The sequence below is a fragment of the Aulonocara sp. 'chitande type north' Nkhata Bay genome, linkage group LG15 (assembly GCF_057382095.1).
Source record: "Aulonocara sp. 'chitande type north' Nkhata Bay isolate Kocher_YH1m ecotype deep benthic linkage group LG15, A_spYH_male_GT1.1, whole genome shotgun sequence".
NCBI classification, from domain to species: domain Eukaryota; kingdom Metazoa; phylum Chordata; class Actinopteri; order Cichliformes; family Cichlidae; genus Aulonocara; species Aulonocara sp. 'chitande type north' Nkhata Bay.
The window spans coordinates 15,509,869-15,520,936 of NC_141358.1; the positions used below are offsets into that span (position 1 = coordinate 15,509,869).

The 11,068-nt window shown below is 41.9% G+C and overlaps 2 protein-coding genes across 3 annotated transcripts; one reads left to right on the forward strand and one right to left on the reverse strand.

Annotated features, from left to right (window-relative positions):
• Positions 1-102: 102 nt before the first annotated feature.
• Positions 103-6,225, reverse strand: eif2s1b (eukaryotic translation initiation factor 2, subunit 1 alpha b). Of its 2 annotated transcripts, none has more exons than XM_086264571.1 (8): positions 6,046-6,225; positions 3,319-3,561; positions 2,282-2,361; positions 1,876-2,027; positions 1,681-1,787; positions 1,501-1,598; positions 1,268-1,411; positions 103-796 (listed from the first exon to the last, which is right to left on the reverse strand). In XM_086264571.1, the coding sequence occupies exons 2-8, from the start codon at positions 3,557-3,559 to the stop codon at positions 671-673; spliced, it is 948 nt and encodes a 315-aa protein (XP_086120697.1). In that variant the 5' UTR covers positions 3,560-3,561; positions 6,046-6,225; the 3' UTR covers positions 103-670. The 2 variants fall into 2 exon arrangements, with proteins under 2 accessions (XP_086120697.1, XP_086120698.1); XM_086264572.1 differs by lacking the exon at positions 6,046-6,225 and adding an exon at positions 5,805-5,954.
• Positions 6,226-6,248: 23 nt separating this feature from the next.
• On the forward strand, positions 6,249-10,882 carry atp6v1d (ATPase H+ transporting V1 subunit D). Its single transcript, XM_086264573.1, has 9 exons — positions 6,249-6,504; positions 8,342-8,459; positions 8,746-8,825; positions 8,915-8,982; positions 9,068-9,112; positions 9,211-9,314; positions 9,700-9,766; positions 9,886-9,964; positions 10,187-10,882. The coding sequence occupies exons 1-9, from the start codon at positions 6,464-6,466 to the stop codon at positions 10,329-10,331; spliced, it is 747 nt and encodes a 248-aa protein (XP_086120699.1). The 5' UTR covers positions 6,249-6,463; the 3' UTR covers positions 10,332-10,882.
• Positions 10,883-11,068: the final 186 nt, after the last annotated feature.

Sequence of the window (11,068 nt, forward strand, 5' to 3'; positions counted from 1 at the left end):
GGACAGGATTTACCTTTAATTCATCCAATAATTGCTGCTTTTTGGGAGAATAAATGTTATTTCTTGTTGGTGGAACAATTTAATTAAACTGACAAAAAGGCATTGAGATCAAAACTTCCAGATCTTTATTGATACGATGGGAGCTAAACAAGAGCCAGTAAAAACCCTTTAACTGGAAGAGAATCAGCACATAAAGTCACCGCTGGCCGGTGTAGAGACAGACGAAGCATATGCGTTTCCCCTTCAGTCAGTCACATCCAGCAAGCAGCCGGAGATAAAGCGGCGTGGATACTGAAGACACCGGGCTCTTAAAGCAAGAGGTAAAATGAAAGGCCACAGCTTGAAAACAGCTTTTCTTGTCTTAGAGTTATTTAATCAAATGGGGTACTTTAAAATAAAAACTATAAGTGATGTTTAACTTGTAATTTAACCATCCTTGTGTCCGTGTCTGGTTAAAAAGACCGCGTTTCAGTTACCTTCTTCTGAGACAAACCTCTCTTGAACAAACTGGGATGTTGCCAATAAAAATAGTAACACCAGTTAATGGTTGCAATGTGAAAGTTAACATCTGTTGGACTGGGTGACTGAGGCCAGGTCTGTCCACGTTTATTTTTCTTCTTTCCTCCTTTGATGCTTTTCTCCCCACCAGCTTTCCAAAGAGGACCGACTCTTAATCCTCTGCTTTGGCCTCCATCTCCTCAGCGTCGTCGTCTCCATCCACCTCGGCGTTCTCGCGCTCTAACCTCTCCAGCTGCCGGGCGAGCTCTGTCTCATCCGTGTCCGTCACCACCTTAGGCTGCAGGACAAAGTTTACAGTATAGGCAGATGAGCTAAAGACAAACATGTCCATCCATCCATTTGCTTCCGCTTCTCCTTTTCAGGGTCGCGGGGGGCGCTGGAGCCTATCCCAGCTGTCATAGGGCGAGAGGTACACCCTGGACAGGTCGCCAGTCTGTCGCAGGGCCAACACACAGGGACAGACAACCATTCGCACTCACATTCATTTACACATTCACACCTAGTGGCAATTTGGATTATCCAATTAACCTATCCCCACAAGCTGCATGTCTTTGGACGGTGGGAGGAAGCCGGAGTACCCGGAGGGAACCCACGCAAACTCCACACAGAAAGACCCCGGCCTGATGTTGGAATTGAACTCAGGACCTTCTTGCTGTGCGGCAACAGTGCTTGCCACCGTGCTGCATGATCATGCCAAGACAAACATGATCATGAAAAAAAAAAAAGAAGAAAGAAAGAAATCATTCACCTCCATCTGGATATTAAACACGCCCCTCTTCTCTTCAATCTTCTCCTTGATAGCAGCCATGGCCTGGTTGAGGACAGAGAGGCCCTCTGTGCGCTCCAGGGTGGTCGTCGTCATCACATAGCGAGGGGGAGCGATCAGGTTGATCTGTAGAAGGTAAACACCATGAGAGACAGATCCAAGTAGAGCCTACAGCTAGAGACTTTTTACTTCTTGATGGAAGAGAGAAGGATTACCTTGATGGGCATGGCCTCTGTGGAGCAGCCCAGCCCAGCCCTCAGAGCTTCTTTCACGGCGTCGATCCCCTCGTAACCATAGCACGCCACTTCAATGTCTGCACGAGGTAGAGGAGGTTATCTTCACATTTCTAATTTATTCCTAAGTCCAACTGAGAAACACTGTGAGTAAACAGTCACCTGCTCTGATTTTGACAGCCTGTGGAGTGAGTCGCCTGTTGATGTTATCAATCAACACATTCCTCTCCTCCTCTGTTAAATCCAGGCCATCCAGAATAGCAGGATCTCTGCAGAAAGCCATCAACATGTAAATGTGTGCACACACTGAACAACCTGTGTTTCATTTTAATAAGAGTTGCTGAAATGAGAACTTACGATACAGCCTGTTTGAAGACATCATAAGCGCCGTATCCTGGCCGCTTGTATTTCTCGTCGAAGACCCATGCGGTGCGCTGGTACAAGCTCTCTAGCTGCTCGTCCTTACTGTACTCCAACACCTCTGCCACGTGTCGCAGGATGCTGTAAACCTGCAAGCACTTTCAAAATCAGCTCAGCGCAAACAAACAAGATAGACATTTACAATTTCTTACAAATACACGTCTCACTTGTCTCACAATATTATAATGAACGCCTGAACCAAATGACCACTACTTTGACCACAACAAGGCTCAAAGGCAAGTTCCATCTACCTTAACTTTACACAAGACAAGGAAGTCCTCTCCAGGCTGGGCAACTTGCACCAAAATGACCGAGACAGATAAAAAGCACCTGACCAACTTACAGTTTTAGATTTGGTGAATTTATCCTCACACTTGATGGCCTCCTCTGGCGAAACTCTTCTTTTTGATAAATCAATGTATCCTGAGAAGAAAACAGAAGGAATGTAAAAAAAGCTGTTTTAGTGCAGCAAGTAGTTTCTTACGATTAGGAATGATACGATTAACTAACAGGGAGGGATTCGATGGCCACTTGCTGGTCTAAGTTTCAAAATGTGCTCGTCTTTATTTCCTCATTACCACCTTTGCATTTCCATCCTGTGTCTCTACTCGAGTGTCGGTACATGGATCACCTGTCAAATCTGCACAACTATCTATATAAAGAAAATAGCCACGTAATACGAGTCAGATGAGCTGCATATTTTGCGATTAGCAGAAAATGTCCAGTTCAGTAACTCAGTTCAAAGTGCTCATGCTTAATTCATGTCAGTTTTGTTTTTCCTTTTTTTTTTTTTTTTTTTTTTGAATGTATGAAATATGCCGATGTGTTATAAACTCAAAAATCATCATCTTCATTCATCTTATAACGAGCCTCAGTTCACCCACTCTCTCAGACAAGCTGTTTAAGGCAAACTTGCATCTGATTGGGCTGCTGCTGGTGGGTGGAGCTGCAGTTCCCACAGAACTTTTGAACAGATAAAGATATCACCTTCTAGTGACATCACACAGAGCCGAAAGCACAAGAAGGGTCTGAAACGGTGCATTAAAAAGCAGCCTGAAGCCTGAGCTTCAGGAATTACTCATACATATGGTGACCTCATCAGGTCCCCTTTAATTATTCCAAATGAGATATTCTGTGTGTCATGTGAGACTGTCCTGACATTAAACTGGTGAATGCTATAACATAATGCAAGTTATTGATCATATTACCAACCACAGCCTGTCTCAGTCCACCTGATGTCACAGAATAACACCTCTAGCTTCAATTCAAAAAAGGAAATGTGGACCACACAAAAAGATCTCATTTCATATGGTTTTTATTCCACCACTGCCCTGCAGATCCGACACACCGCCAGTTTCAACTATACTAATCTACACTCACCCTTCTCTTTGTCTACTCGGATGACGACCACGCACTCGTTGCGGCCTATGCGGATGAGCTTGTTGATGGAGCGGATACGTCGACGCGACAGCTCGCTCAAGAGGATCATGCCCTCGATGTTGTTGTACTCCAAAAGGCTGACGTAAGCACCCATCTCAGCGATGGACCTCACGTTCACCATCACGACATCCTCCACCTCTGGGAACCGGTGCTGGTAAAATCGACAGCTGAGCCCCGGCATTGCTGTGAGGTCAGAAACAGTTAAGAAGACAGGGGGAGCTTAACGTCTGCAAGTCATGGCACAAATCTTCACTTTGCAGTTTTAAACACTGTGAAAAGTGCTGCTCGGCCTGTAACTTGGTGTTTCGGTACTAATAAATACAGTTTTTATTCTAGTTAATAAAAAAAATAGTCAATAACTTGTAACTAGCATCTCTGCCTCCACTGCTTCAGTTTTCACCAAAGGTTGTTTAAAAACAAGTCCCACAACTAAACACAATCAAAGCTCAACATTAAATTAGCAGAGAACCATGTATAAATTATTTCATTCTGGTTTTCTTTGTCTTTTTTAATCTCAATCATAGTGATTTGTGAATAATCTGTCACACCATCCCTCTGACAATCCTCCTTTTAGATGTAGTGAAAGAGACATGCAGAGCACGTGTCAGAGCAGATGCTAGAGACAGAATGAGAGGATCTGGTGTGGTGACCCCTAAAGGGAGCAGTCACCTACAGCACCTACAATGTAACCTAAGTAAAGGACCCATGACCCATTCATGCTTGTGTATGGTCTATTACGTGTTAATTACTTAATGGTTGTGAATCAGTGTTTTATATGTGGGGTCAGCCACAAATTATAGAGCCAATGATTATTATTCTCTCACTAATAAAATACAAACTATGCTGTGAAAAAGTAGACAGAAATGCACAAGAGGACTCAAAAATACAGAACAATCGTAATAGTTGTGGGCTGCGTCCACACGATGTCTAATTACATGTCAGGTTACAACATAGGCTTTCAACACAGAAGCACAAATCCCTTGTTACCAGGGCACATCACCGTGTTAACTTCTAGATTAGCTTGTATGAAATCACTGCCTAATGACCAAACAAACTCTCCTTGAAACAGCGTCATCATTCCATTCAAGATCTCCTGAACATTTTTCTGTTACAAACACTCATACCGCTGACTGGTCTGCAGCAGCCGTGCTGCTGTCGGCCTGTATTATGTGTATGACCACTTTATATTCTTCTAATATCACAGTTGTCTCCTCTTTAAAATCAACGTCCCTGCTGGCAGTAGGCTTATCCAGGTTTATGACCGATTGGATGCTGCTAATGCAAACTCTCTCATGTAACTGCACTTGTAGCTAGACTGAGATGACAAATAAGGGGACAGCCTTGCTATTCCCCAAATCTTTTGCTTTTAACATCCTGTAGTCCCTGTAACCTGAGGACAGCAGCCTACCCCCTGGAGTGTTTGACCCTTAGATCCTATCACCGTTGTTTTCCCATTCTTTGATCTCATCACTCCTGATTGTTGTCTTTAAACTCTAGTATCTTCTGCTTCTGTTTAACATTTACATATAAATCATCTCCTAGTGATAGTCCAGTGTGTGAATGTGTGTGAATGGGTGGATGACTGAATGTGTAAAGCGCTTTGGGGTCCTTAGGGACTAGTAAAGCGCTATACAAATACAGCCCATTTACAAATACCATGCCTCTTTGGTGGGTCAGAGTTGGCTCATCTTCCAGGACCCACTATCTGGGCTAGTATATGGCTAGTCCATTTCTTTGAGAGTTGATATCACATCAAGATGATAACCACCTTGATGTGATATCATGGTTATGCAGGCCACAGACAGGCAATTGGGACACAATGTCAGCAACCACAAGTACTCTGAGTTTGAATAACAATCTGTTGGGTGTAAAATGCTGCAGTCAGCCAATTAACATCAACCCCTTTCTACATCAGAGTATTTCAACTATACACTGCAGTGCCTGTAAACTCAGCTACCAGTAAAGACATTCCTTTATGGAAGAACACTGTAATGAAAAATATCACTTTTTCTATTTTACTCAGATTTTAAAATATTAGCTGTGGTCATTTTTAGAGGCTTTAACCTATAAGAAGACTTTGGCCATACAGATGTTTTCTCTCTAATCCTTAGTCTACTATCAAGAAAGGTGTGGACAAAATAGAGAGATACCTTCAATATTAAACGAAAAGTCTCAGGATGTTTGAATGGAGCCACTTATGTGTGTTTCTCTGTTTTCCCACCGAACAAAATCCAATGCCCAGGTTTAGCTTATAAAAATATCCAGGACATAAAATAAAAGCAGCGAAATGAAACAAACTTCTGCCATTTGTCGTTTTCTCCTGTTGCTGTGAATGGACTGATGTAACGCATCATCATCGCAGAAAAATCACTTACTGTTTAAAAGACAGAATCGGCGACAAAATATGGACACAAAAAGCTGCTTACCAAATATTTAGTACGTGTTACCAGCGACTGTATGACTTCCTAGTTATCACATTTAAAACCACGAGAAGAATGTTCATTCAAGCGCAGAAACGCTTTCTTTCAACATCAGTTAGCTTCCCAGCTAATAACCCGGTGCCCAGCTCACATGCGGCACACGCAGGCTAAGCTGTTAGCCGGCTATCTGCCAGTTCCGATCGTTCCCCAGTCCCCGCCAAACGACATCTTCATAAAACAAACTCACCTGTGTCATAAGGTTACAGAACGACGCGCCTGAATGTTCCGTGTTGACTTTGTTTAAATGTCAGATTCGGTTTTCTTTCTGGTGTTTTTTTTTTTTTTAATGAGTAACTCGGGCCCGCTAGCTCACATTCATGGGTGTGCTAATTTGTCGACCCGGAAAAGATCGTAGGGACCTTCCACACTGGCGCATGTGCAGAACGAGTTTGGTTCTTTGGTCACATGACGCGGAGGGCCAGCTGATCATCGCCGACAAGATCACGACCGTCAACTCGATCTGCTCTTCTAATCCTACACGAAGAGCAAGATTTTAGCTGTTATATGTCTAGATTAATAATTCAGGATTCGAGCTAAAGTTGTAGTGTTGATTTAGGGAAGCGGGAGTGAACTGAAAATCTCAGTAATCGACAAAAAACGGAAAGATGTCTGGAAAAGACAGGATCGACATATTCCCCTCCAGAATGTAAGCAGCTTGTGCGATGGCTAGTTGCTAAAGCAATGTAGCTTCGTTAAAGCTCATATACCACTGTTTTGTTGACATATTTGCTTTTATTTATGAAAGTTGTGGATAATTTTCTGCATGCATTTGAAAAGCAGGGATCGCCGTTTTGTTTTGTGCCAAGGTTACCGTTTAAAAGAGGAAGAATCCTGCTGCTGTCATGTGATATTTCTAACGTTATCCAAGTGTGAGCTGTCAGTCGGAGAGACTTCATTTTAATCTAATTTCACCTGCTTCCAGTTATATTACATTTAGGACTACTGAAACTGTAAAACACCGAGGTTTGACCCTTTTATCAGGTCCTGGGTGCAAATATCAGTGAGCTGTGTATGTAGAGGAGTGGTGCAGATTGTGTTGTTCCTTACCTTGTTTTAAAAATAACGCTATTACACAAATCACAGCATGTGACACCTTCTGTCCGTAGACTCTTGGATCAGATAAGATCTCCTGAAAAAAAATCTGAAATTTTTGAAAATTTCTAAAATTCTGAAATGGTGAAAAACAGAAGAAATCTCAGGAAAATTAATGGGATCTCTCTTCCATGATGGGAAGGGATTCAGCAGATGTTGTACAGCATAGAGCAACAAAAGTAAATTTATATTATAGACGATCAGGATGACATCGTTAACAATCTAACATGTAACAATCTGTGAGTAATGTGACACAAAAGTGGGCTTGAATGTTGATGGCTGTATATTTTCGGCTGCTCCCTTATTCACAAAGAGGGATCCACAGAAGATGGATCCCCATATTTAACTGGTCTTACTCCAGGGATCTCTAACCTTTACACTATGGAGCCATGTTAAATTCCAACACAGGCCTAAGGCAGCATATGAGTCACCTGCTCAAGTCTGGAAAGAGCTGGGGAAAGATTCTGATTTGGAAAATCTTATTCAGCCTTTATTTAAATTGAAAGTTATCAGTCATGATAATTTAAATGAAAAGTCAATGAAGAGTCAATGACAAGTGAGTTACAACTACTTAGCCATTTAGCAGATAAAATTCAACTTGTCAGCAGCTCATTGTAAGGTCTCCCACCAGAACTACAACACATGGACTTATATATTAGCTAGATGAAAGAGACGAACAGATACTACTACTTATTCATTTTTAAGGTAAGCTAGCAAATGGCTGGATGAATTACAACCCAGGCCTCCACACTATAGCCCTATAATATACAGGTTTTCCTGCTAAAACCAGTGAACCACACTGGTGCTCCAGAACAAACTACTACTCTTGACAATTAGCATTTAGTAGCCTGGTAGAAGAGGGAACAGAGGAGTTTCAGTAGTGGGTTTTTTTCCGCTTCATGGGCGCAGGATAGCCCTGACCTGAGGGCATTGAAATAAACTCACTAGAGAGAATGTGGCCACCTTGATTAATAAGACCCTTTTCTTTCTGAACTACACGTTTCTTTGGACTTGGTACTCTTGGAGTATAAGACTTTAATAATGCTATTAAGGCTGTTCCTGTCCTTCAGAGATGACCCATTGAACCAGTATATGAAATGGGGAAAATAAGAAGCAAATCCATTTTTAAAAAAAGAGCTTTAACAAGCATAGAGGTCGAGAGAGAAAAGAGGAAAATCTGCCGGTTTAAAAAAAAAAAAAAAAAAAAAAAACTGGGGTGAGGGTATCAACTACCAGAGAAGAGAGACAGAGACCTTGGGATGGCCTAAGGTCTGAGTGAAAACATGACAAGGAGATGAAATGAATGAAACTTGGTTGTGTCATTTTACCCCTAATTTAACCATCTGATTCAAATAGTGTTAAAAATATGTGGGTTTTCTCTGGATTTGCAGGGCTCAGACCATCATGAAGGCTCGGCTGAAGGGAGCACAGACCGGCCGCAACCTGCTCAAAAAGAAGTCCGATGCCCTCTCCATGCGCTTCCGTCAGATCCTTCGCAAAATTATTGAAGTCAGTTTAAAATGAGCCTTCGTTTTTGGTCCTAATGTGGTCAAAAGAACCGATGATGCAACAAATACTTTATTCATACATCATGATCTTTGGTTGGAGGCTGTAGCTCATGATAATGCTCAATTAATCTGATACTAAGAGGTGTTTCTATAGTAATTAATTGGGTACCTTCATTGTTATAAACTAACAAATTACAGCCAGTCTGAATCAAAACCTCATGAAATAAAATCTTCCTGAAGGCTTTCAGCTACATGTTTCCCAAAAGTGTGTTTATTTATACTTTTAGACTAAAACCAAGATGGGAGAGGTGATGAGGGAGGCTGCCTTCTCTTTGGCTGAAGCTAAATTTGCTGCAGGAGACTTCAGGTAAGAATGAGAATAACGTGTCAGCGACGTGATGTTGTGTTCTGGTGCAGATACACAAGCAACTTCCATCTGTTGTTTTTGGCCTACAGCACAACTGTAATCCAGAATGTTAACAAAGCCCAGGTGAAGGTCAGAGCCAAGAAAGATAATGTGGCAGGTTAGCATCAAAAAATATTTTCTCATTTTTAATCATTTTTTTTGTTTTGTTTTGTTTAAAATATCTGCTGCTTTTCTTCTTTTAGGTGTCACCCTTCCAGTATTCGAACACTACCAAGAAGGCGGAGACAGTAAGTCCAGTCACACGTCTGAGTTTGGTGTAACTCTACATCGGGTTTGAAGGGAATCGCAGAGAGCGCTCACCCCACGATGTGTTTGTGTCTGTCAGGTTATGAGCTCACCGGTTTGGCGAGAGGAGGAGAGCAGCTCTCGAGGTTGAAGAGGAACTATGCCAGAGCTGTGGAGCTGCTTGTGGAGTTGGCCTCCTTACAGGTAGGAGGCGCTGTTACATATTAAAAGCATGCTTTATAGTTAGGGTTTTTTCCCCCCAGTGGTATTGTCATTGAAAAAAGCACAATGTAACGTCCCTCATTGAAACTAAAATTGTATTGATGATCTCAAATGTAACTGTGCACAATGTGAGTGTATAATCAAAGGCTCACATCCTAAATGACCAAAACAACTCGTGAAAACAAAGGGGTAGCGTCTCCCGCTATAGTTTGTGTATTCCTGCTGTGTGGCATATCACTACAACATTACCACAAAGGATACATTCGTACACTGAGCCTGTGTGGATTAAAGATGCAGATAAAATGTAATCTATACTCTAGAAAAGCTGAAGTTTAAGTGGAAAAAATTGCTCAATTTTGGTTTGCAGACATCTTTTGTCACTCTGGATGAAGCCATAAAGATCACCAACCGCCGTGTGAACGCCATCGAGCACGGTAAACACACTTAACATTCAACTGCAACCTTTTATTAATACATTTATCTATTAATTAATTTTTTAAATAAAAAAAAAAAGGGTTGGTGCAGGTAAAATAATTTTGAATCCGCTTTGCAGTGATTATTCCCAGGATTGATCGCACCCTCACCTACATCATCACAGAGCTGGATGAGAGGGAGCGAGAGGAGTTTTACAGGTGATGATGTTTTCTGTCTGCCTCGTGAAGGTTTTAGTGCATAAACCTAAAAAAAAAACTTATCAGGAGGCATCTTTTGCATGTTTATTAGATATTCTTGTTCCAACTGGCTGTCCACAGCTCCGAATTCATTCTGTCACTACCCCAGCAACTTAAGTCCAAAACCAGACTGCCCAATCCTCAACTTTTGGTTATAACACAGAATGTTCTCTGCTTTGCCAGACTGAAGAAGATCCAAGAGAAGAAGAAGCAGCTAAGGGAAAGGACAGAGTTGGAAATAGCCGCCCGTTTAGCTGCTCTGGGACCCATCGCTGAGCCCGCCAACATGCTGACAGAGGAGGCGGATGAAGATCTGCTGTTTGAGTGAGGAACATTACAGGCCACCGACTTCACTAATCCTTTTATTTATTCTGTGCCTCTCTGGCCACGTCTGCGTGTCTTTACGTCAGCGATGAAAGTTCTTTGTTTCTTTTTTTGTGTCCACGTCGTGATGATTAGTTCTGAGTGTTTCCAGATGTGTACAGGGATCAAAGTGCTGTTCGGTATAATACACAAGTGAGACCAAAGCAGTCTCTAACAAATTAAGCAAATATTACAATGAATATGTTTACACATGGTGTGCAAGTGATGATAAAGAAGCGTCCCGTGTGACCGATCACCTTGTAGATATTCAAGTTTTATCATATATAGAGGCATTGCATGCTGTACAGCTTAAAGTGGTTGTGGATTTCAGAGGGTGCGAGTGTGCGCCGTGGAGACCCGTCCTGCTGCTCACTTCATATCGTGCGGTTCCTGTTACCTCACTGCAGGCTGTTTACCATTTCACCAGAAGCCCCAATGTGACCCTGTTGTAAAATGTGATGTGCAAGTCAAAACAGCCCAACACTTCATCCAAATAAAGATGTTCTAAATATTCAACCACTGAATTTCTTTTTTCCCCACTGAAGGGAAAACATTTTAAGTTCCATATGTGAAGACTGCTAAGAGACTGCTTCAAAACCTTTAATCAAGTGCAAATTATACTGTGTTTAAGCAAAATTAAATGTTATCTTTTTTCAAAGGAGATCCATTTCAGAGGTGTTCTCACTATTGGATACATCCCAT

Coding starts and splice junctions, on each gene's coding strand:
- eif2s1b (XM_086264571.1), bottom strand. CDS start 3,559: ATGCCGGGGCTCAGCTGTCGATTTTACCAGCACCGGTTCCCAGAGGTG. Junction 2,362..3,318: donor CCGAGTAGACAAAGAGAAGG/GTGAGTGTAGAT, acceptor TTTTCTTCTCAG/GATACATTGATTTATCAAAA. Junction 2,028..2,281: donor AATTCACCAAATCTAAAACT/GTAAGTTGGTCA, acceptor AAGTGCTTGCAG/GTTTACAGCATCCTGCGACA.
- atp6v1d (XM_086264573.1), top strand. CDS start 6,464: ATGTCTGGAAAAGACAGGATCGACATATTCCCCTCCAGAAT. Junction 9,113..9,210: donor CTACCAAGAAGGCGGAGACA/GTAAGTCCAGTC, acceptor TGTGTCTGTCAG/GTTATGAGCTCACCGGTTTG. Junction 9,315..9,699: donor TGGAGTTGGCCTCCTTACAG/GTAGGAGGCGCT, acceptor TTTGGTTTGCAG/ACATCTTTTGTCACTCTGGA.